Source organism: Bactrocera neohumeralis, chromosome 4 (genome assembly GCF_024586455.1).
Source record: "Bactrocera neohumeralis isolate Rockhampton chromosome 4, APGP_CSIRO_Bneo_wtdbg2-racon-allhic-juicebox.fasta_v2, whole genome shotgun sequence".
Classification (NCBI taxonomy): Eukaryota; Metazoa; Arthropoda; class Insecta; order Diptera; family Tephritidae; genus Bactrocera; species Bactrocera neohumeralis.
Genome location: NC_065921.1, coordinates 10,262,186 through 10,285,503, shown reverse-complemented (window position 1 = coordinate 10,285,503; position 23,318 = coordinate 10,262,186). Strand labels below are relative to the sequence as shown.

At 35.4% G+C, this 23,318-nt stretch overlaps 3 protein-coding genes across 3 annotated transcripts in view; 2 read left to right on the top strand and 1 right to left on the bottom strand.

Moving 5' to 3' along the window:
- LOC126757577 (potassium voltage-gated channel subfamily H member 8) overlaps positions 1-23,318 on the bottom strand; it is a 191,078-nt gene that overhangs the window by 124,108 nt on the left and 43,652 nt on the right. The gene's annotated exons all lie outside the window — the stretch shown is intronic.
- On the top strand, positions 1,304-4,069 carry LOC126757580 (phenoloxidase 2-like). Its single transcript, XM_050471591.1, has 5 exons — positions 1,304-1,897; positions 1,952-2,401; positions 2,471-3,101; positions 3,395-3,650; positions 3,713-4,069. Exons 1-5 carry the CDS (start codon positions 1,358-1,360, stop codon positions 3,912-3,914), a joined length of 2,079 nt encoding a protein of 692 aa, XP_050327548.1. The 5' UTR covers positions 1,304-1,357; the 3' UTR covers positions 3,915-4,069.
- LOC126757579 (phenoloxidase 2-like) lies at positions 5,352-8,726 on the top strand. The gene is made up of 7 exons (XM_050471590.1): positions 5,352-5,660; positions 5,730-5,905; positions 5,974-6,148; positions 6,766-7,215; positions 7,272-7,896; positions 7,962-8,241; positions 8,450-8,726. Exons 1-7 carry the CDS (start codon positions 5,436-5,438, stop codon positions 8,724-8,726), a joined length of 2,208 nt encoding a protein of 735 aa, XP_050327547.1. The 5' UTR covers positions 5,352-5,435.

The following is a 23,318-nucleotide window of genomic DNA, read 5'->3' as shown; positions in this document are numbered from 1 at the left end:
ATAATCATCTTGTCAGATCAACAATCGAGCGTCTAGTGGAAAAATGTTAATCCACAGGCACAGTACAAAATGCTGTACCAGTGAGACAAAGAAGTGCCCGTAGTTTTCACAGAATATTGCTGTTGCTAGCGCATCAATTGAGGAAGACCCAAATCAGTTTCTCACACGTCGTTCTCAAACGTTGGCCATCTCTGTGATGTCGTTCTGGCGAAATTTGAAAAGATCAAATTGACGCAAGAACTGAAGCCGCTTGACCACCAGAATCGTCGTATATTCGTGAATTGGGCTGAGCGACAACTTAGAAATGATCCGGATTTTCATCTAAAAATCTTCAGCGATTAGACTCATTTCTGTTTGCAAAATATGCGTTATTGATCAGGTAGCAGTCCACACGTACTCTATGAGTCACCATTGTATCTCGAAAAAATTACGGTTTGGTGCAGTTTATGGGCCGGCGGCGTCACTACTACTGTACTTCTTCCGTGATGATCAAGACCCGAATGTTACTGTGAATGGGAATCGCTACCGCTCAATGATAACCGAATATTTTTGGTCCGAATCGGATGATATGGACTTGACAATATGTGGTTCCAACCGGACGGCGCCACAAGCCACACAGCAAATATCACAATCGATTCATTTGAGTGTTATGACAGAGGTTTTAATAATCATTCGCACTTCGATCGAAATCCTTAGTTTGAAGTTAAGAGTAAAAACATATGGTCTTCAATAATTTAGTTGAGTATACTTCCTTAGTAGTATTTTCAGGTTTAGAAGAATTGTAACTAACAAAATGACAGGTTAATTCTAAGACCTCAGATTTTTGGAAGTTTCAAACTGAGGACCTTCGCTTAAGAAATATTACTTATCAGACATTATCGTATGAATTTATTTATCTGTAATTAATTTTTCGGATGTGTTTTATTTTATATGTATTAGAGACACACCCAAAATTTATAAAATATAATAAGACTTATCAGGAAATAGAGCTGAGTATTGGGTGCTTTAAATATTTCTTCTAAATTTCAGAAATGCTATTTTTTGTTGAACTGCATAAAACTGATTTGCCTGCATGAACCAAATCCTCAAAAGCACTTTCTACACATTAAGTTCTCACGCTACAAGCTTACCTAAAACAGGCTTGCGGTTTTCAAGGTTACGTATCAGCGAGAATATGATAAGGCTATGCAGCTATTGAAAAAGTGCACAGACAACAACAAAATGGAGCAGTCATTGCGAGCGAATCCAATTCAAAACGGTATAAAAGGTTTTGGAATTCGAGGTATTTTCACAGTCGTTTCGACGCAACCCAACACCGTCTAACTTCAATTACTTGCATTCAGCAATAAATATCAACATGTCCAGCGAACAGAACAAGAAGGCGCTCAACTTGCTCTTCCAGAACCCCTTGGAACCGGTATTCGCAACACGCGACAATGGCAAAGCCGTACTTGACGTGCCTGATAGCTTCTACACGGAACAATATGCCGAAGTCAAAGAGGAGATACAGAATCGGTTTGGCGAAGAAGTAGATGTGAAGATACCCATACGCGATTTGAGGAAGAAGCCCAATTTGGATTTCGCTAAACCACTCACGAAACGTCGACAATTCTCACTCTTCTATGCACCACATCGGCGCATTGCCGCCCAGCTCATACAACTGTTGCTTGAGCCCACCACCGAGGAAGATTTCATCGCCTTGGCTGCGTATGTTAAGGACCGTGTCAATGCTTTCCTCTTCCAATATGCCTTCTCCGTAGCTGTGCAACATCGTAAAGATACTAGCAACTTCCAGGTGCCAGTAATTGTGGAACAGTTTCCACAAAACTTTGTCGAGCCATCAGTGTTTCAAGAAGCACGCGCTGAGGGCAAGCTGGTCACAGATCCAGGCAGTCGGGTATGTTTAAATATTAAAAAAAAAAAAACTTCTTGCATATTCTTTCCTTTACAGCGCCGCATTGACATTCCGCAAAACTTCACCGCTTCCGACCGCGAAGAGGAGCAACGTTTGAGCTACTTCCGTGAGGATATCGGTGTGAACAGCCATCACTGGCATTGGCATTTGGTGTATCCCGGTTCGGGACCCGATGAAGTGGTGCGCAAGGATCGTCGTGGTGAACTCTTCTACTACATGCACCACCAGCTTATGGCGCGTTACAATGTGGAACGCTTCTGCAATGCTTTAGCGAAGCTGCAGCCATTGAACAATATACGTGAACCGGTTGAGGAAGGTTATTTCCCGAAAATTCTGTGCAGTCTTAACAGCCGCACTTATCCGGGACGTGTTGCCAAAACGTCTTTGAAGGATATCGATCGCGATGGACGTGTACTGGAATTAGCTGACATTGAACGCTGGATCAACCGCGTAGTACAAAGTATCGATCAGGGTTATGTAACTGATGTAAGTATTCACCTTAGATTTTGGAAATAACAAAACATAAAAAACACATATTTGTTATATTCCTCGTAGTCAAGAGGCAACAACATACCACTGGACGAAGTCAAAGGTATCGATATACTCGGCGATCTTATTGAGTCGAGCGATCTCTCTGTCAACCCCGGTTTCTATGGCGATCTTCACAACCAGGGCCACAATGTCATTTCGTTCTCACACGATCCAGACAATCGTTTCTTAGAAGACTTCGGTGTTATGGGCGATGTCACAACCGCTATGCGTGATCCCATCTTCTACCGCTGGCACGGTTACTTGGATGTACTCTTCAATCGTTTCAAGGAGAAGTTGCCTGTGTATAGCGCACCTGATCTCGGTTACGACGGCGTAACGGTGACACGTGCAGATGTTCGCATCATTAGTGCCACAAAGAACATCATAAACACGCTGCTCACCTATTGGGAAAAATCTGATGTGGATTTGGCCGCTGGTCTAGATTTCGGACCAGGAGGCAGTGTTTATGCATTGTTCACACATTTGCAACATTCGCCGTTCGAGTACTTGATCGAAGTGAATAACGAAAGTGGTACACCAAAGCGTGGAACTTGCCGTGTTTTCTTATGTCCCATCACCGACGAGCGTGGCACACCACTGACTTTGAATGAACAGCGTCAGCTGGCCATAGAATTGGACAAGTTCAACGTTAATTGTGAGTTAACAAGGAAAAAACGAATGCTTGTTTTTCTAAAAGCTTTTAAGAAAGCTTACAAAAAGGCTTAATTTAAAGCTTACAAAAAGTTCTTGTGAAAATTTTCATTAAAGCTTTTGTAAAAGTTTTCACATGGCTACTATGCAAATTAACTTTAGTTTTTCAAAAAGCTTTTAAGAGCGCATAAGTGAAAGCTTTTGGGAATTTTTTCTTGAAAGCTTTGAAGAAAATTTTTTTTGTAAATTCTGTAATTAAAACGTTAATAAAAACTAATTTCTCCTATTTTTTTACAGTAATGCCTGGCCCTAACAAAATCAACCAATCCTACTCTAACTCCAGTGTAACCATACCTTATGAACGTTCCTTCCGCCGTATCGGTGGCGACCACTTGCCCACCGATCCACAAAAATTGGCTGAATTCCGTTTCTGCGGCTGCGGCTGGCCGGCGCATATGTTACTACCGAAGGGTAAGCCCCAGGGTATGCCATTCGAACTATTTGTTATGATTTCAGACTACGAAGGTGACGCGGTATTGCAGAAGAATAACGCGTGAGTATAGCTTGAGAAATGAAAAATGGAATAATAAATAAATATGCTTGCTTTCCCGTCAGTCCTGATGTCTGTGGCGATGCTGCTTCCTTCTGTGGCCTTAAGGACAAATTATATCCGGACAAGCGTGCTATGGGCTACCCATTCGACAGACGTCTACCGGCTGACACTTTGACTGCGCTAACTGAGAACTTTAGCAACATGAAGAAGACACCGATCAAGATAATCTTCAACGATGAGGTTATCGACAGGAAACGTAATTAGAATCCTATGAGAAGCACTCATATAGCGCTTTAATAGTTTCTAAAATATCTATTATTTTGTGGTCAGTTATAATTAAGGCTATACAAAACGTCATATAAATCTCTGCTTTATTCCCATTTACTCAATAAATTAAAATAAAAGTTATTAGCAAATTATTCATGTTTAGTATATTTATAGTATGTTGAATGTTCTTCAGGAAGGTACTAACTGTTTAGGAGACCTTTTTATTAAAGACTATACACTTTAGACTGACCTGCCCATTAAAGCCAGTAGAAAGACATTGAATAATTTTGGAGATTGGAATATAAATCTTTTTTCTAAAGATCGATTAAAAATATATAATTTAATTTGTCGATTAAATAAAATTATCGCTTTTATTCAATAATATGAACTTTAAACTGAACTAAAACTATGGACACTTTATACTGAAACACATGTTTGAAACCTATAACGAGTGAATTTATCGATAAATGATCGATTTTGAAATTAATTGATAAATAATACGTTTTGATAATGAAATTATATTTATCGATAAATAATCGATTTGAAATTAATCGATAAATAATCGATTTTGCAAATAATCGACAAATTTTTCAAAAATCTTTTACCGTTTCATGACTAAACTTGAAAATCGAGTACTTTCGAAACCAAGAAGCTCGATCGCTGTCAACATAATACTGCAGAGAATAGAGATTAAATATTTCCTTGAAACAATTTAACATCAAACTATTTTATTCATAAAAACTTTACTGTTTTTCATATAATAGAAGTAAATTATTTAATATTACTTTCTCTCCTTCTCTCTTTCTCTCTTTTAACATAACCTCTTCGTAACTTAAGAGCTAATGGAATCTGAACATATTTGATAATTGGTTAGTTAGTGGTTTAGTTTAGAGTTTAGTGGATCTTGTGTCGAGAGCATACTTAGACCCGTAATGCACAGGTAATAAATATACTGCTCTTAAGAAAAAGGATCTTGAACACAACAAATTCGAATAGATTCTCTTTTCAGGGACGATTCGATTACAATTCAATTCTTGGATGCTCACAACGGTTTCTGCCTAAAACTAGGATCTTTTAACACATATAATATTACAACAATTATCTCCAGGTTCCAGATAAGGCTATTACTATCAGCTTGACTCCCAGCAAGTACGCTATAGTTCTTGAAAAAATTCTCATATTTTTATGCAAATTTCGTTGAAAATTTTTTAATTTGAAATACCAATGACCTTTCAAAAATTTTGCGGTAATTGCAATGCATATTTTGAAATTCCGTATTTACAGTAAAAACCACAAATATATGTATATTATAAGATATATGTACATGTGCATAAGTCGTTATCCATAAAAATATCATCCCGAATTCTGACTAATTTTGCAAAAACTACAGTATAAAATATACAGAAAAAGTAGTGAATTCTTGGAACCGCAGCATTCAATGAAGACTGATAAGTAAAAAGTTCTTGCGGTCGAAGAAATGGCACGCACTCGTATAAAAGAGCAGACGATGCAATCGATATGTACAGTTTACTTTCGTTTCTGCTGAACACAACCAAAAACAAGCAAATGACGGATTATGCAAAAGCCTTCCAAATGCTCTTTCAGAGCCCTTTGGAACCCATTTACACATGTCGCGACAATGGCAAGTGTATTTTCGAGTTACCGGATTCCCATTATATGGAGTGTGACGGCGGCGTAAAGGAAATGTTGCAGGAACGTTATGCGAATAGCCAGCACATAAGGGTAAATCTGACTTGTAAACCATTTACAGTTTTATTTGCTTATGTACTTTACTTCCTTGCATATATGTAGTTCGCCTTGCAGGAGCTGCCGTCAAAGCCAGATCTGTCCTTCGCTGATAAATTGAGTGTGAAACAAAACTTTTCTCTCTTCAATACGCTGCATAAGGAAATTGCAGGCAAACTCATCAGAATGCTGATGGAAGCTGAGGATTTAGATAATTTCCTCAGCTTGTGTGTCTATAGCAGGTAAAATTTTCAGTTTTCTCATTTGAAGGAGTCGTATACTAGGTATGATGTTCTCTTCTGCTTCACAGACATCGTTTGAATGCTATGCTCTTCCAATATTGTTACTCGGTTGCTTTGCTGCATCGCCGAGACACACGTGGCATTTGGGTACCGCCAGTGGCCGAGATCTTTCCAGCAAATTTTATAGAGCCCTCAGCATTTACGAAGATGCGTAAGGCTTTGGAGTTTAAAGGCAATAAAAAGGTATGTCCGAAAAGTGTATGTGGTTTTAAAAGCTTTTGTGTGGCTTTTTGTAATCCGGTCAGGGCTCATTTAATACGTTCTTCACTCTACACCGGCCCTCATTAAGAAATCCGAGCTAGTGTCCTTACATCAAAGAACTAACTTACGCGGAACGCTTTTTAAAACCTCTGAAATTTCTTTACTGAAGTTTTCTGGGATCTGAAATTTGAGGGCAATAATAGGTCCAATTTTTCGACAACAAGAACTTATTAGTACCCGAAGACTAATTTTTGTATAAAAACTTAACGGTTGGATTCAAAGATCCAATATCACCATCAGCCTTCGATCAATTCGAATCACTATATCTTAGTCTTAAAGGCGTTTCCATAAAGATCAATCCAGAAAGCATGAATTATAGATCTGAATAAAGCACCGGAAAAAAGTTTAAGGCTCCCAGCTGATTTCGGCAAAAGAACCAATAGCTGACTCCGGTAACATTAGGATTTCTATAAGACAATTTCGAGGTTGGTTCCATTATTTAAACAGGTTCTCATAGATCAAGCCTTCATATATTTTTTTTGCTTTATTAATAGCATTCTTCTCATAACATTTTTTTACATTTCTACCACGGAATTTAGCCTCACGTACAAATTCCCCATAACTATACCGCCTCCGATCGTGAAATCGAACAACGTTTGGCATATTTTCGTGAAGACATTGGCGTGAATATGCATCACTGGCACTGGCACTTGGTTTATCCGAATAGCGGCACACGCGAGATCATCAACAAGGATCGGCGCGGTGAACTCTTCTACTATATGCATCAACAGATTTTAGCGCGTTACAATGCCGAACGCTTTAGCAATAAACTAGCCAAGGCACTGCCGTTAAGTAATCTACGCGAACCCATCGAAGAGGGTTATTATCCGAAATTGTTAGACCATGTCCATCAGCGCACCTATCCGGGACGTAGCAGTAATTTGTGTTTGCAAGATGTGAACCGCGAGGATACAGCGGTCGAGATTGCCGATATGGAACGTTGGGCTGATCGCATCTTAGCGGCAATCGATCAGGGTTTCGTTATAGATGTAAGTTATGCGAAGAATTAAGTAGAAACCAAAATAAGTTAAACACTTTTCTGCAGTCGCATGGCAACAAGTATCAACTGGACGAGGTCACCGGCATCGATATACTGGGCAATATCATTGAGGAATCCGATCTCTCCATCAATGTGCAATACTACGGGAAACTGCATAATATGGGTCACAATTCAATTGCCAGCATACACGATCCAGATCATCGGCATATGGAGGAGTTCGGCGTGATTGGACACAATATGACCGCTATGCGTGATCCGGTCTTCTATCGCTGGCACACATACATAAATAATATAATGTTGAAATTCAAAAGACTGTTACCACCCTACAGTGAGCAACAGCTCAGCTTCAGCGACATCAATTTGCGAGAAATTGAAGTTAGGACGAGCTCATTGAAGGAACCGAATCATTTTGAGACCTTTTGGCAAAACTCCGAAGTTGACTTGGCGGCCGGTTTGGATTTTACGGCAGATAGCGGTTTACATGCCTCGTACACGCATCTCCAACATGCACCTTTCGAGTATTGCTTTGTGGTTGAGAACAACAGTGAGCATGTGAAATGCGGCACTTGTCGAATTTTTCTCTGCCCCATAAAGGATGATCGTGGAAAGCTCCTAAAGTTGGAGGGACAGCGCTTGTTGGCAATTGAATTGGATAAATTTACCGTTAAGCGTAAGTGGTTGCCGATAACTCAGCATATATGTATCTGTATTTATTTGCTGCCTCGTTTTTCTCAGTTTACCCCGGCGAAAACCAATTGAAGCGGCTTTCTGTGGAGTCCTCCGTCACCATTGATGTTGAGCGCACCTTTGGTCGCACCACCAATAAGGACGCACTGTCCGAAGCGGATCCGGAGCTCAATACGCGTCTGCACTTCTGCGGTTGCGGTTGGCCACATTATATGCTGTTGCCTAAAGGTAAAATTCGTGGCATGCGATTTGATTTGTTTGTCATGATTTCGGATTATGCCGACGATGCGGTCCAGCAGCCGGGCCAGACAAGTGATTGCCATAACTGGTAAGTGTATACATTAGTGAAGTCGTGGAGTGCTTGAGCGTGTGAACTAAGACGTTGGAATTTCGGTGTAGGTCTTGAGTAACTTAAAGACTACTCATTGCTAGCTGTGTGTGGTTTAGACGCTTGCGGTTAATACACTCATATACTCTTACAGTACATTTATAAGTGTTTTAGTGTCTAGCTATATTTGTTCTTTCCAAAACCACAGCGAAGGTGTACCTAACGAAGTGTTTGATGAGAATTCCACACTATGCAATGACAATGCGGCTTCCTTCTGCGGTCTGCGTGACAAATTGTATCCGGATAAGCGCACGATGGGCTATCCTTTCGACAGACGCTTGCCAGCTGATACCCTTAATGGACTTGTGGAACAGTTTGGAAATATGCAAAGAATTGACGTCACTATCACATTCAATGACGAGGTCAGATCCACTGCCGACGAAGTGGATTTAATTGCAGAAGATATCAGTGCTTTAGCAAGGTAGAAACTGTTCATCCTGCGATGTTTAAAATTATCAAATATTAATCATGACAAAAAGAAAATTAAATAAAGACTTAATCATTTTCAAATTGCTACAGTGAACCAAAACCACTTCTTTAATTTTTTTTAATCCACTCAAAATTACAGCGCAATCATATGACTGCTAGTATGCCTACCTACCTATTTCTATGTTCTGTCGGATATATTTGTGAGCAGAGGTTGCCACCTGATAAGAACTGTTGTGCAGCTAAATGTTGAAAAAGTTTAAGCCAAAAAAATTCTTCGCTAAAAACCAAAATAAAGCACTTAAAAATTTTCAGACATTTTTGAGAAGGGTTGCCATCTTTGTAAAAAAATATAAAAAGAATATTACAACAAATTTCTTCGCTAAAAACCAAAATAAAGCATTTCAAATTTTTTAATATTTTTGAAAAAGGTTGCCATCTTTGCAAAAAAAAAAATATATAAAGTTGATAACATAAAAGAATATTATAACAAATTTCTTCGCTAAACACCAAAATAAGGGTTAAAAAATTTTAAATAATTTTGAAAAGGGTTGCCATCTTTGTAAAAAAATATAAAAATTTGATAAGATAAAGGAATATTCTAACAATTTTTCTCGCTAAAAACCAAAATAAGGCTCAAAAAATTTTAAATAATTTTGAAAAGGGTTGCCATCTTTGTAAAAAAATGTATAAAGTTCATAAGATAAAGGAATATTATAACAAATTTCTTCGCTAAAATCCAAATTAAAGCATTTAACAAATTTTTAAATATTTTTGAGAAGGGTTGCCATCTTTGTAAAAAAATTTATAAAGTTCATAAGATAAAGGAATATTATAACAAATTTCTTCGCTAAAATCCAAATTAAAGCATTTAACAAATTTTTAAATATTTTTGAGAAGGGTTGCCATCTTTGTAAAAAAAATAAACAGTTGATAAGATAAAGGAATATTATAACAAATTTGGCTATTAAACTACAGAAGTTTAGAAAAGGCTGCATCTAAAAAATATGTAGCATAGCTTGCCATCTAAAACTTTAATTTTTTTATTATCTATAAAAAGGGTTACTTAAAAAACTTTAAATATATTTGGAAAGTATTGCCATCTTTATAAAAAAAATTATTTCAATAAAATTTATATAACAATAGGTATGAAATTGAAAATATTGAAAGAAAAAAGGAACTGCAATAAAAAATTGGAATGTTGCCATTTGTCAAAAATTTATTAAATTGCAGTTAATATAAAAATGCATTATGAAAATATGAGTATCAAATTGTTGTAGCTTAAAAAGGTTATAAAGTATATATTTGGAGAAGGAGTTGCCACGTGTTTACATTTTTCATTCATTTATTTATAAAATTAATGAAAAAACGAAAGAATAAATGAAGAAACTTCCTCATGCATGAAAATCTACACATGACTCCATGCTCCAATCCTTTTGGACAATTCTAGAAGAAAATTTTTTTTTATTAAATTAAATTTTTTTTAAATAAAATTTATCGGAGGAATTTAATTACAATTTCCGCGCTATTTTTGTCACAATATATATTACACATTCATAAATTTCTTCAGTTGAAGCACATAGCTTTAAATAATTGCAGAACCAAACGCAATCAAGATTTATATTTGTATAAATATTGCTTTTTATGTGTACAGTGCCTAAACTACTTAGCCCCTCAAAGGCTTCAACATCGCTCATCACAAAAGAAACCATACATAACTTTTACATAACATATGCTTACATATGCCTATTTATAGAGAACATAATTAGATAACAGCGTGGTAGCCATGGTGCGCTGCGGTTACACAGCTTAAATATTTTTACACACAAGCATACCCGTTTAGGAGACTAAACTGTATAGTCTTCCTAACCCAATTGAAGCTAACACCACAAACAAAGTAGAACTTACTTAAGCATGTAAGCCCTCGGACTGACCGTTGGTTGGCGGAGCGACAAAATGGAATTTAATTTGGTGGACCACATGGAAAATTGCTTGTAAATATTTGCTCAGTATGAGTGCTGCTTACCGACCATATGTTATTGCCACAATAAGGTTGTAATATGGTGTATAAACATAAATTCGCTGATGGAATGTGCATGAAAGAGGGCGTTCGAACGCAGAATTGATGTAATTATATAAGAATACGTATTAATGTATGGCAATATTTGATTTGCGAATATATTTTTTTACACATGTGAATTTTTTCCACCAAACTCAGTGCAAAACTGAAATTATATAAATATTGCTGAGTATAACAAACTGTTTAAATCATGACTTGTAGTATCGCGTGTAGTCTCCCATATAAATAATGAAAATATGAGAAAAGAACTCTCTATGAGTTATTGAACGTACACTTGGGACACTAGTATTCGATGAGTTGGATTTTGGTGTATTTGAAAGCCAGATAATATGCAAAAAACATATATAGTACGATGGCCACCTTTTCTAAGAATGGAACATTAAATCGTGCCCTATCTAAAACAAATTTGTTCAAAGTGACAAGGCAGGCGTCCATAAAAAGTGATACACTGACTATAATGCCCATTCACTTTTTTAATACTTTTTTTGTAGTACAAGTTGCCTTTGATTCAAAATGGGCTTCAGTTTCGGCGAACACCTTTTCAGTTGTAGAAAATTTCTGCATAGCAGGCATTCTTTTGAGTTCTGAGAACAGTAAATAATCACTGGAGTCCAGAACTGTTAAATACGGTAGATTCGGAAGCGATTTGTAGCCCATTTCATGGATTTTTGCCACCGTTTTCGCGACTTGTCACACAGTGTGTTGTTTTGTTGAAACAGCCTTCCTTTTTCTTTAAATGCGGCCGTTTTTCGGCTATTTCCCTTTCAAACGGTCCAATAACACTATGTGGGTTAAGTCGTTGTTGATGGTCTTTCCTTTTTCGAGGTTAACAATAACAATTAATTCACTCGCATTCCTAAATACAAATACCATAGCATTGCCAGCCGACTGCTTTTCACGCTTTGGAGTGGGTTCATCGTGTGCATTCCACTCGGATGACGGCCGATTGGTCTACGGAATGAAATGAAGGAGCCATGTTTCATCAATCGTCACATATCGATACAAAAACTTATTATGTCTAATATCTCCAAAAACTGCATATCACCAAGCCTAAACCAATCCGTGATGGCTGATTTTTATGGGACAGTGTCCAAAAACTCGTCATCAAGTCAGGTTTTTGTTATAGCTGTATTTTTTTCTTTTTAAGAAGCAAAGTTTTATCAACACCACGACACAATAGACCTATGGGCGCGGTGCATTCCTCGTTTATCAGTCTAAGCAACATCCGAAATTCCTTCTTATCCACTTTTTCTCAATAACAAAAGTTGAGATACATCATGTTGGCATCATGGAGATATCAAAGGATCTCAACATCTCTTGTGGGTTGACTGAACACATTTTGGTTAATGTTTGGCGTAAGAAGCCTGCCTTGCATTAAAAGATCTGAATATTTTACAAAAATGTTGTCGGCAGGAGGCTTGCATAACAACGTAGCTGAGTATATTCATCAAACATATTATTAATATAATGAAACGTAAATATGTCATTGAATGGCGCTCCAAAAATGAGCCGAAACCAAAAAAACTCGATAAAGGCACCGAGGCACATCCAAGTTAAAGCTTATAATAAGTGTATGGTAAATGAATTATGTATTTGAATACTTCTATTGACTCATATTGAGCCTATTTGAAGACGTGATTAGAGATTTGGAAGTCCGGCTCAAATTTGATCAGATAATGTTTCCGATATGAACTGCTATCAAAAGATTTCTCAAATAACTGACCTTAAGGAGAGCTGGTCCCCACATTTTTTTGTCAGTCAGAAGGGCTCGAACTTGCGGATTGCTTGAGTTAAATACATTCTTAATAAGTACAAATAGGTATTAGGTTTCATATATAGAATAAATCATGTATTTCTAAGTTGCCAACAGAAGCATTCATCAATTATGGATAGGCAATAATACATGGAATATTAAATCATCCCTAGTTAGCTTGCAAAATTACTAGTATTTTCTTTTTTTTCTCAAAACAATTATCAACTTGAATAATACAAGTAGATGTGAGTTTTCACAATTTTTTTTTTTTGGAAATGCTGAAAATTCTTTTGCGCCTTATCATTCTTCATAAATAACTTAAATCGACCCTTTTCATATTTAATTGTAATTGAAGTGTAAGCAATAGCATTTCTTCTCTACTCTTATTACGTTTTACTTTTTTCCTCACCGCAATTTTGTCCCACGTTTGCTCTCAATCAAAGTCAAAATTGCTTTTACTTCGCTAAAGGAAAGACGCCAGAGAATCGAAAAAATGACGAGTTTTGCGCGCTTAAAGAAAGTAATGTTACAACACACAGCAAACTGTCATTCTCAAGTTGCAGAAACACAAGAAAAGGCGCAGAACAAATAACAGAAACAGAACAGAAATGGCCAACCCTTTGCCTTAAGGCACAGAAAGTATTAGGCGTCTTACTTTGTAGAAATAGTTGAAAATGTAGCAAAATATTTACAAAAATATATGTATCTATGTATACATCGGTATAGTATTTATGTATATAACTATATTAATATACATATATATATATATATATACATGTATATACATACATGCGACATGTCGGCATTAGTTAATAATCGTAAAAGTAGCTTAACATATTTGCTTATTTCAGCCTCAGGCATTGTCTGCAGCTATTGACTCGTGTATCACTCATCAACAATTTTCTCTTTTGCTGAACGGTTTTTTGTACGCTCACTGCCTAAACAAGGGCGAAATTGCTGGGTAAATGTCTTAGACAGCTTTAGATGCCAGTAATGGTTAGCTGTAGACGCCGAAATTTTCCTATAACAGTAAATACGAAAGCATGTAAGTATTTAATAAGCTAATGCTGGTTTGTTGTCTGACCTTGAACGTCATACTGGTAAGAGAAGAAGCAGAAAGAGACTTTGGAAAAATAAAAGTTAAACGGAAGCGCAATTTTTGAGTTTCAAAAAGTATTATTTTTTCTGGAGTTTTTCAAAGTAAAGTTTTTGCTTATTGCAGAAGAGAAAGGACGCTCAACTGTATAGCTGAACAAAATACTTGCAAATTGAAGAAGTTAATTTCCAAGTTTATATGTGTAGCAATATAACAAAGAAATTAGGCAAAGAAATAAAAAAAGTTACAGTGAATCATAGACCTACTACCACCTAGCCTTAGGTTTCCACCTTACATTAGGGTATATTGAAACGAATTTTAACTTTTTTTTTAATTAATTAAGGTTAATCACAGAAACTCAAGTTTATTGATCAATTTGATGTTTGAAATAGACTCCTCAGGCAAACACAAAGTTTGGTTTAGCTTATACAATTTTTTTCTTGAGATCGGCCTGAACACCTATTTTTTTCAGGTTTTGATTACTATTCATAAGATCAAACTTCAGGTTATGAACGTTTTTCTTTTAAATCGCCTTAAACACCATTTTTCAAGATTTAAGACAATTTGTCTTTCGGATCTCTTCAAAAACTTTGAGTTTAGTTCAAGAAATTTTTTGTTCAGATCACCTTAAACGCAACATTTTTTTAATGGAATGTAAATGAATAATTATGAAAATTTTTTTCGGATATCCTTAGCATCACTTTTTTTTAACTAAATAGTCATAAACTCCGAGCTTAGCTTACGAAAATGTTTCTCTCGGTTCGTCTTAAACACTGCATTTTTTCAGTTTTACTAAAAAGTTATAAACATCGAGTTTAGGTTATGAAAAATTTGCTTTCGATCACTTCAAATTTCACTTTTTTAAGCTTGTCACCTACTCATAAACTGTGTGTTTAACTTATGGAATTTTTCTTCACATTGGCTAAGAGATTATGATTTTTAGTGTTTATAGTGACACCGTACGTTTTCGATTTGAGCAGATGATTGAGTGATCTGCTCTGGCTATTTTAATATTTTTATAAATTAAACTCATTATATCTCGAACACTCAACTCAAAATAACATTTTCTATTGTAAAACTTTTAATTAAAATAATATAAATTAAATTTATACGAATTTTCATCCAAAGTATGACCGCCCTAATGTAAGTGAAGACATTTAAATATATTTGTGTAATGATATGCTTTGTATAACTTTCTGTGTTTTTTTTTCGACAATCTCCATCAGTCATCTTTCAGCTGCCTTGTAATTAAAAACTTTTGCGCATTTCTATTTATTTTCGTGCTTTGCTTTTTTCAAGTTCTACTTTTGCAATTTAGATGAAGGGTGTTATTTATGGAAGCATACAAATTTTACTTCAATTAAAAAGTTAAAATATTTTGGTTTTAGTAGCTAAAAAATTTTGTATGCATTTAACAGAAATCTGTTTCAACGAATTGTCAGTTGTTGCTGGTATTATTAACATAGACCCATTATTAACATAGTCTCCCACAAAAAATAGTCTTAAGAAACAAAATTCTTCACATAGGTTATCTATAGGTTATCCCTATACCTTCGCCTTAAATAACAGCAAACAACATACTTTATTTCAAGCGCGCCTGGAAAGCATCTGCAATATTTTATCCACAGCAAATACAATTTTGCAACCCTCCTACAAATTTATATACCTCGGAATAAACACCTTATACATTTCTAAGTCAACTTATATTTTTTGCATACCCAAATTCGTCTACTTCATTACGAGTACGCCTTCCTTTATGCGCGAGTGTAGCTCGGAAGGGAAATATAAAGCCATTCCTAAAACTCATTTCATTAGCGTTATTTGCCGAAAACAAAGCAAAGTCACTTTTTCGTGACAAATTTTTCCTGCTTCTGATTCTACACACTTTTAATGAGTGTTAAGAGACTGATATAAAATGTTTCCTAGCAGCGTGCTTAGGCTTTAATGCGAAAACCGGCTTTTCAGCAGAAAAGTTTTTCATTAAAAATGTGCCTTAAAGCTAAAAATCGAGATTAAAGTGTTGCCAAAGAGCGGTATTAAAGCATAACGTGAAAATATTGAACTTTTTACACTTCCCAAAAATTTACTATTTATTTATTTATATAACGGTTCATTGAAGTAGAGGTCCCCTTTTCAATAGTATGTTTTTAACAGATCTCACGTGAGCTATCATGTTATTGATGTTCACAATTGCTTTGGTATTGGAAGACTAACGTCTAAACAACATTAAAAAATCGTCATCCATCTTGAGACCCAGCATTCATTATTGGATAATATTCGACCAAAAAGACCACGTCCAGATCACAGTGAAGAAAGTATAGAAGCCTTAGCTGAGAGTATACACAAAGATCGTGGAGAGTCGATTCGGCACATCGTTTGAAGCAACTCGGACTCGCGTATGGAACGACTTAGCCCATTTTACGTCAGATCTTAAATTGAATGCGTACAAAATACAGCTTGTACAAGAACTGAAGCCGCTCGACCTTCCCAAGCGACATCGCTTCGCTCTATGGGCTCTTGAAAAGTTCCAAGAAGAACCGACGTTTTCGAGCAAAATTTTGTTAAGTGATTAGGGTAATTTCTAGCTCAATGGGTATGTAAAGAATGTAAGAACACTTTGGTGAGCAGATAATTTCACGTTTTGGGCCGGCCGGTAAAGTCTAAAGTCTATGCGGACAATGCCGCTTCGATTTAAGCCTTGGAACTAAAGAGCTCGCATATCTTTCGCCAGTTACCAGTCGAAATTTTCGAACGAATCTTTGAAAGTTGGACTCAACGGATGGATCATCTGAGACCTAGCCGCGGCCAGCATTTGAAAGAGATAATCTTCAAAAAATAAATGCCAAAGAATGTTTACAAACATTACCCATTAAATTTGAAGTTTCTGTGTTTTTTCTTAAAAAAAAAGTATGGAACCTCGAAATCTATCATAGGAAAGATATTTATATGCACGCTAGGACTCTAAAAACTGCATCAAATAATCCACCAAAACCAAAGAAAATTAAACCTGAAAGAAAAATACTTTCGACCAAAGAAGCCAATTTTCTCCAACAAGATAAAACCCCAGGAAACCATAACAATATTTTGAACATCATAAAACTATTGTATATAAATTAGACTTCTCTTTCATTGCCAACACTGTCAATTATTTTAATTTTCTGCTCTATTTTCTTTATCAACTTGGGTTAAGATATTTCCCGTGTTAAGCCACTTAATTTCTGGCAACCAAAATTTTCCGCGAAACCGAGGTAAAACCACAAAAACATACAATTCTGAAACTTCAAACGAATTTAAATTGCTTTTCTTGCCATTTTCGTTGGCGAATGCGATTACAACAACTGATAGCAGCAACAACCAAAAACAATATGGCAACTACTGTGACAACCAAGCGACAAGAACACGCGTGTCTCGTGCCACCTACCGTTACCCACTTAGCATCTGCCATATTTTGTAGAGATGTATGTATGTAGGCGTGTTTGACAGTGTATTTGTATGTATATATGAATATTTTTGTGTATGTGTAAAGCGGATGAACTCAAATCCTTTTGCGCAGTCATGGCGACAATATCAATTTTTCGCTTATTTGCACTGCACAATTCTATTTTAGTAATGCATATAGCTAGTTGGTGTATATACGTGTGCGTTATATGTATACATTTGTGTATGCACATAAAAGCGTATATATATATATATATATATATATATATGTATAATTATATATGTGCAAATCCTTGCATATTTGACATTCTGGCATCATTGCTCGCTGCCACGCCCCACCAACACGTGCAGCCTTAACAATATGGCTGCCATGAAAAGCTTTTAGCTCGAAATTGTTTGCAATTTATACCGAAAATTCTCTATCCACTTTTGCTTACGGGAATTTTCATTACGCGGATTTTAAATAAAATTTTCCAATTTTCAAATATGGAACACAGACGCGTGTGGAAACCATAAGCGGGTTAAAACACAAACATGCTCTCACATATGCACACACATATTGTATATATGAGTCTACTATCTAAATTCTGTTAAATGTAATCCGCCTTGAGCGTAACCCATTGCGACTATCTGATTGCCTGCCTTCCGGCCGGTAACAAAGCAAACCTCCGCGGGCCATATTTCCACTCAACAGGCATTAGTGAGCATTTAGTGGCAACGCTGCGCAAATATTTCCATCAATACGCACTCCCCTGGCACTACTCAAACTACAATATATATTTCGGTTATTCAAATATCTTCCCTAAACCATTTTTACAAGGGTCTGAGTCGTCCTTTAAAATGGCTTTTCTGTCTATGAAAAAATTTCGCTCTCCTTAAGGTCTACATGTGAGATGCATAAGCGAGATATGCTCGCATTTGTTTGTTTATATTGTAAATTGTTGGCACCCTTCTGCACTTGACTCGAAGTAAATTTGAAGTTATGCGCCATTTTTGTCATACTCAAAGTACCAATAAAGCCGGCTAAGTAATGCAGCAAAAGCCTCTGGCAACAACTTAGCTGATGGTGTTAGGTGGCGGAAGTGTTGTATATCTAGACGCTCAGTGTCACTTATCAACTCACTTAGGAAAGCCTACGCGTTTGCGCGAGATTTTAAAGTATTTTTGGTAATGTTCATTAGGGTTTTCCTTATTATGATGTAAGATTAAAAATGGCGATAGGAATTTTTAGTAGTATGAAGTATTTTTTCTAACTAAACGCTTTATTATGCAAAGTACCTTTCAGGTTTAGTATGTGAGTAGTGCTAAAATTGAAATTTGATTGATGAATTCCCTGTCTCTTCCTTCACACTTTTATTGAAAATACTGAGACAAAATTTGTTGTTGATCGGCAAGAAATATAACTGAAGTATTTTAGAAGACCGCAACCGAGGAGACAGACCTTGGATGAAAATTCGGATCTGTACCGGTTATACGGACCCGATTGTTATAGAGAGAGATCGGTTTTTTTTAGTAAAAGCCGGCTTTGGAATAAAATTTTCTGTTGCAAAATATATATGTATTAAATATAGTAAATATTAAACAACTCCTTAAAAGAAGCTTTTTGGTATTTATAAAGAACTAATATTTTGTGTATTAAAATATATTCCATCAATATATATCGAATGTATATTTGCCTCGAACTGTTTGTTTTGAAATATAAAGGCCGACACGGCAATCGGTCAAGCATACCAGGTTTTCTGCCTCAAGAAAACTTTGGAAGATAATTTTGATTTAGAAAGATAATTTTGATTTTTGTGGAACAGTGACACACTACAAGACAATTTCCTCAATTTATTGTCTATTATACACATAACTGTCTAAGATAATTATAAGGTGTCACTAAGAGCCTTCCAGATATTTCAAATCTATTCATATTTATCATATTGGGGATAATGCCAACATTTTTATCAGGCCATCATAAGTTTTGTTGTATTTGTAACAGTATAAAATTTTATTCATATTAATACGAATCTGTTTCGAACATAACTGTAGTGGTAGAAAGTTAGCTCTCATAGATATAAAATATTGGTGGTTGATTTATTGAACCTAATAGAATAGAAGAAAGCCAATAGATACTTTAAGGAAGTGCAAGATTATCCTTCAGGGAAAGAAAAAAAACTATGCTTCCATGAATTGAAAACCAAAAAAGAATAATTCAGAATAAATGAAAATATGTTAGAAAATATTTTTATAGAATAGGTTATCAGACCTCTAGTAAATTGAGTTTTATGCCCTGAGCACGTCATACTACGTTTGCCACGAAGGAAGTACTTATAAAATATATATTACATAGATCTAAGCAAAGTTATCTGTATCTCGCATATGGATTATGTAATGCCAGTCGGTCATCACCATGGTAGCGTCAAATAAAGACGGCCGTGGTCGAATTGAGGATTGACGATCAGGAAATTTTTGCTTTGTGCTTGGCGAGATTGGCAGGGAATAGACTACTCTCAGCTGCTACTCTAGGGCCATTAAAAGTGAGACCGTCTGAAGGAATTAATCGCCCAGAAGAAGCCAACTTTGGCCAATAGAATATAAAACTTCTTCTATCAGGAACACGCCACATATAGTATATAGAGTGACTCGTCAGTAACTCCGGGAGCTTTGTTGTTAGATTCTTATGCATTCACTTTATAGTCTGGTCGTGGCATTCAGTTCTTGCTACCTCTTTCGAACTATCGCACTATGAAGGTGCCATTATGAATTAGTTTCCAAAGCCAACAAGTTAGCGAACAAAACATTTTATATTTCACCTAATTTAAATTATTGTTAAAGTTGATCCATTTTTATCAAACACACTAGTCTATGAGTAGTACAAAGTCTTTAAGGATGGTCAAGAGATCGTTGAAGACATGTCTCGTTCTGTACGACCTTCGACCTCTTCAGCTGATAAATTATTTATAATCAAAAATGAAGGACATAATGCTTGAAAATCGTCAGACAAGTGTTGGAGAGACGGCAGCAGAGCTCGACATCTAATCAGTTCGAATGTTTTAAATGGATATTTTTGGTAAGAAACGCGTTTTCGACGACAGGCCTTCCGGAGCGTGGCGCATCTTCGACCACCTCTACACCAGAACGAAAACGTTGAAACCATCGTTGTGCGGTGGAAATGGAAACTGTATCGGGTCCATAAACTGCACAAATTTTATTGGCGGCTTGAGATGCATTTTTGCCTTTATCGTAGTAGTACTGTAAAATATACCGTATTTTCTCTTTATTTTGCTCCATGTTTGCGACGCTATAACTCACGAACGACTTACAGGAAACGACAATCAATCAAACACGTGTTAGCGCGTGAAATGAGCTTTCCAAAAAGGCATAGCTTGACCCGATGCGACGAATAAAACTAGAACTACGCGCTTTTAGCGCCAACTAGCGCAAATACCGCAAGACTTTTTTGACAACCTAATATTATAGAGAAATGCATGTATAATGCATTTGATTGAGTTGACTGCAAATACACACAATCTAAATTTCTTATATTTTCTTATGCCTGCCATAATTTGAAACCTTTAAGCAACTTTCTAAACAAATGTTTACTCAGTACTCTTATAAAATAATTTATTATCAACTTAGACAACAAGCTGCACTGCAATTAATAAATTATTGCCAAAACAACAATAACATACGTGCCTTTCAGACCTTTTCCATTAATTATGCATTCCCGAATGATTTCCTACCGCTTGAACTGCTATTTAATTTATAATTATAATATATATACTCTTGTGCTGCCTGTCAGTTAAGGCAACTTTTTAATCACTTAAAATACCAACACTTTATTATATACAAACATAAACCAGCAGAGTTGTAATATTTGCATGTATTTGTAAACTTTTAATGACAACATTTGTACAATTTCAAATCGCAATTCGAAATCATTGTCACGACCCTGAACAATATTTACAACACAACAATCTCACAACAACACAGAAACGTGATTAATCTACAATTTAGCGAACAATGCGCACGGTAAATGTAAACAGACTTATGCAAAATGTCGAAGTGAAAATTATTTAATTATGTCAGAATATTTATAAACGCAAAAAGTGTAAATTTTCTTTGGAAACAATAAGCAGCATTATTTTTGTAATTAATAATTTCTGAAAATAAACTATAAGAACCGTGCAGTGCATTTTTAGCTAGCTTGTGGTATTTTTATTAATAAATTTTCAGTGGAATTTATATTTTTATTGCGTTATTAAGAATATTTTGTGCACTATTATGAACACTTTATTTTATTTTGCAATATTTTGATGAAGCGTTGGAATTTATTTTCAACTAAGTGGCTGAAAAACATAGGTATGCATTTGTGTGTGTGTGTATGTGAAAATGCATGTATGAAGTGTGCGATTAATTTCATTAACATGTTGTTTTGATATGTGTTAATAAAACACAAAACATTTCTTTTTGCCTGTGCGCCTGAAAAGTATAAGCACCGGCATTTTTAAATGCCTGGTTACTCATACGCCGTGGTGGTAGTTTCATTTCAACTATAAATTAATTAATTTAGGTGAAAACAAACTACAAGTATTTTTTATATATTGTTGTTTTTACATGTCGCGTGTTGTTAAGTAGAAACCACATCAGCAGTTTCGAATGAGAGACACGGTCGAATGACAGTGCGTATGAGTAACATAAATGAATATATTCTGGCACATTGCAAAAAGGCACTCATTTAATTTAAAATTATTATGGAATTATGACAGCAGCAGCTGCGTATAAATATTTATTAATAAAACAATAACTTAAATGTGTGTCTATTAATATTAGGGTGGTCCTTAAATGTAAGAAGAATTAAATTAATTTCAGTGAAGAGTATTGTTAATAAAATAAAAACAAATGGTGAAGTTTGTAATTTTTATAACGAAAACAGAGTTGCCACCTGCACATTAAATAGAGTATAATATACATAATTAAAAAAAAAAAATTAACTGTATAAAAATAGATGTATCTGGCAGAATTTAAAGTAAACACATATAAATAGAGTTGTCAATTAAGTTAGGTATAGAGTTGCCACCTGTTTCAAATAATATATCCAGAAAATATTTTTAAAATTATGCTAATGGCAAGGCAGTTTGGTATCTAGGATTGAAAGATATTTAGAAATAGAGTTGCCACCTATCGAAAGTAACAGAATTAGACGAATTTAAAAGTATACGAAAAGTAAGTAATTTATAAATGCATATTTAAATATAAAAAAATTAAGTGAATTAAAAATATTTGATATAGAGTTGCCACCTCTTTCAAATAGTAGAACCAACCAAAAAAATTAATAAAATTGCGCTAATGTAATGCAGTTTGGAATTGAAGAAAAAATCTATATTCAAGTAGTAGTTGCCATCTATCGAAAATGGGTGAGTTAAAAGTATTTGGATAGTCTTTACCAAAAGATATACTGAAGAGTTGCCATTAACGCGAAATACATAAACATTTAAAATAAAAAAATTTCAAAAAAAATTTCGTTTTCATTGAAAAAAACTTTAGCTGATCTCATTCAGTTCAGTTGTTCGACAAGATTCATCACATCACTAAAACCAATACAATCTACATATTGTGCTGCTGATCATTCAGAGGAAGCACGCACTATTTACATTACAATGTTTATTTTCATTTGGCTTTTCATTTCCGTTTTTGTGCGATACAAAAGCCAAAAGTAGCAAAGTCTATTTAATTAATGCCAAGGCAATGTCACTGCCGACTGTTTGTTTTCATTTGTAAGCATATGCAGCCACTTGCATGTATACATACATGTGTTTATAAGCAAACATCAATAAGTGTCTAAGCATGGCTGGCTGAGGAAAACATCAAATATAAGCACAGCAAACTACACAAGAAAATAATAATAATGACAAAGCCGTACAACATTTGGGGCTCTTGAGAACTTCACACAATTTACTTTCATCTAAAAGAGGCATGAATAAATAAAACGTAAAAATTATACAAAGAAAAAAAATTGGAAGCGCATGAAAGTAGTCTATGAATATACTAAATGTTTCTTAATAAGTAATTGTATTTACAATATATCAAAAACATTACAGGGAAAGGTCTGGACAACAAGGTCCCTAGCCAATGGCTGCCTTTGGTACATGCCCCACTACTTTCTATTCTTCACAAAGTATTCAAATACTTGTACTAATGGGTTTTTCTAGTTCTTTAGAGCAAAACTTTTGCTCTGA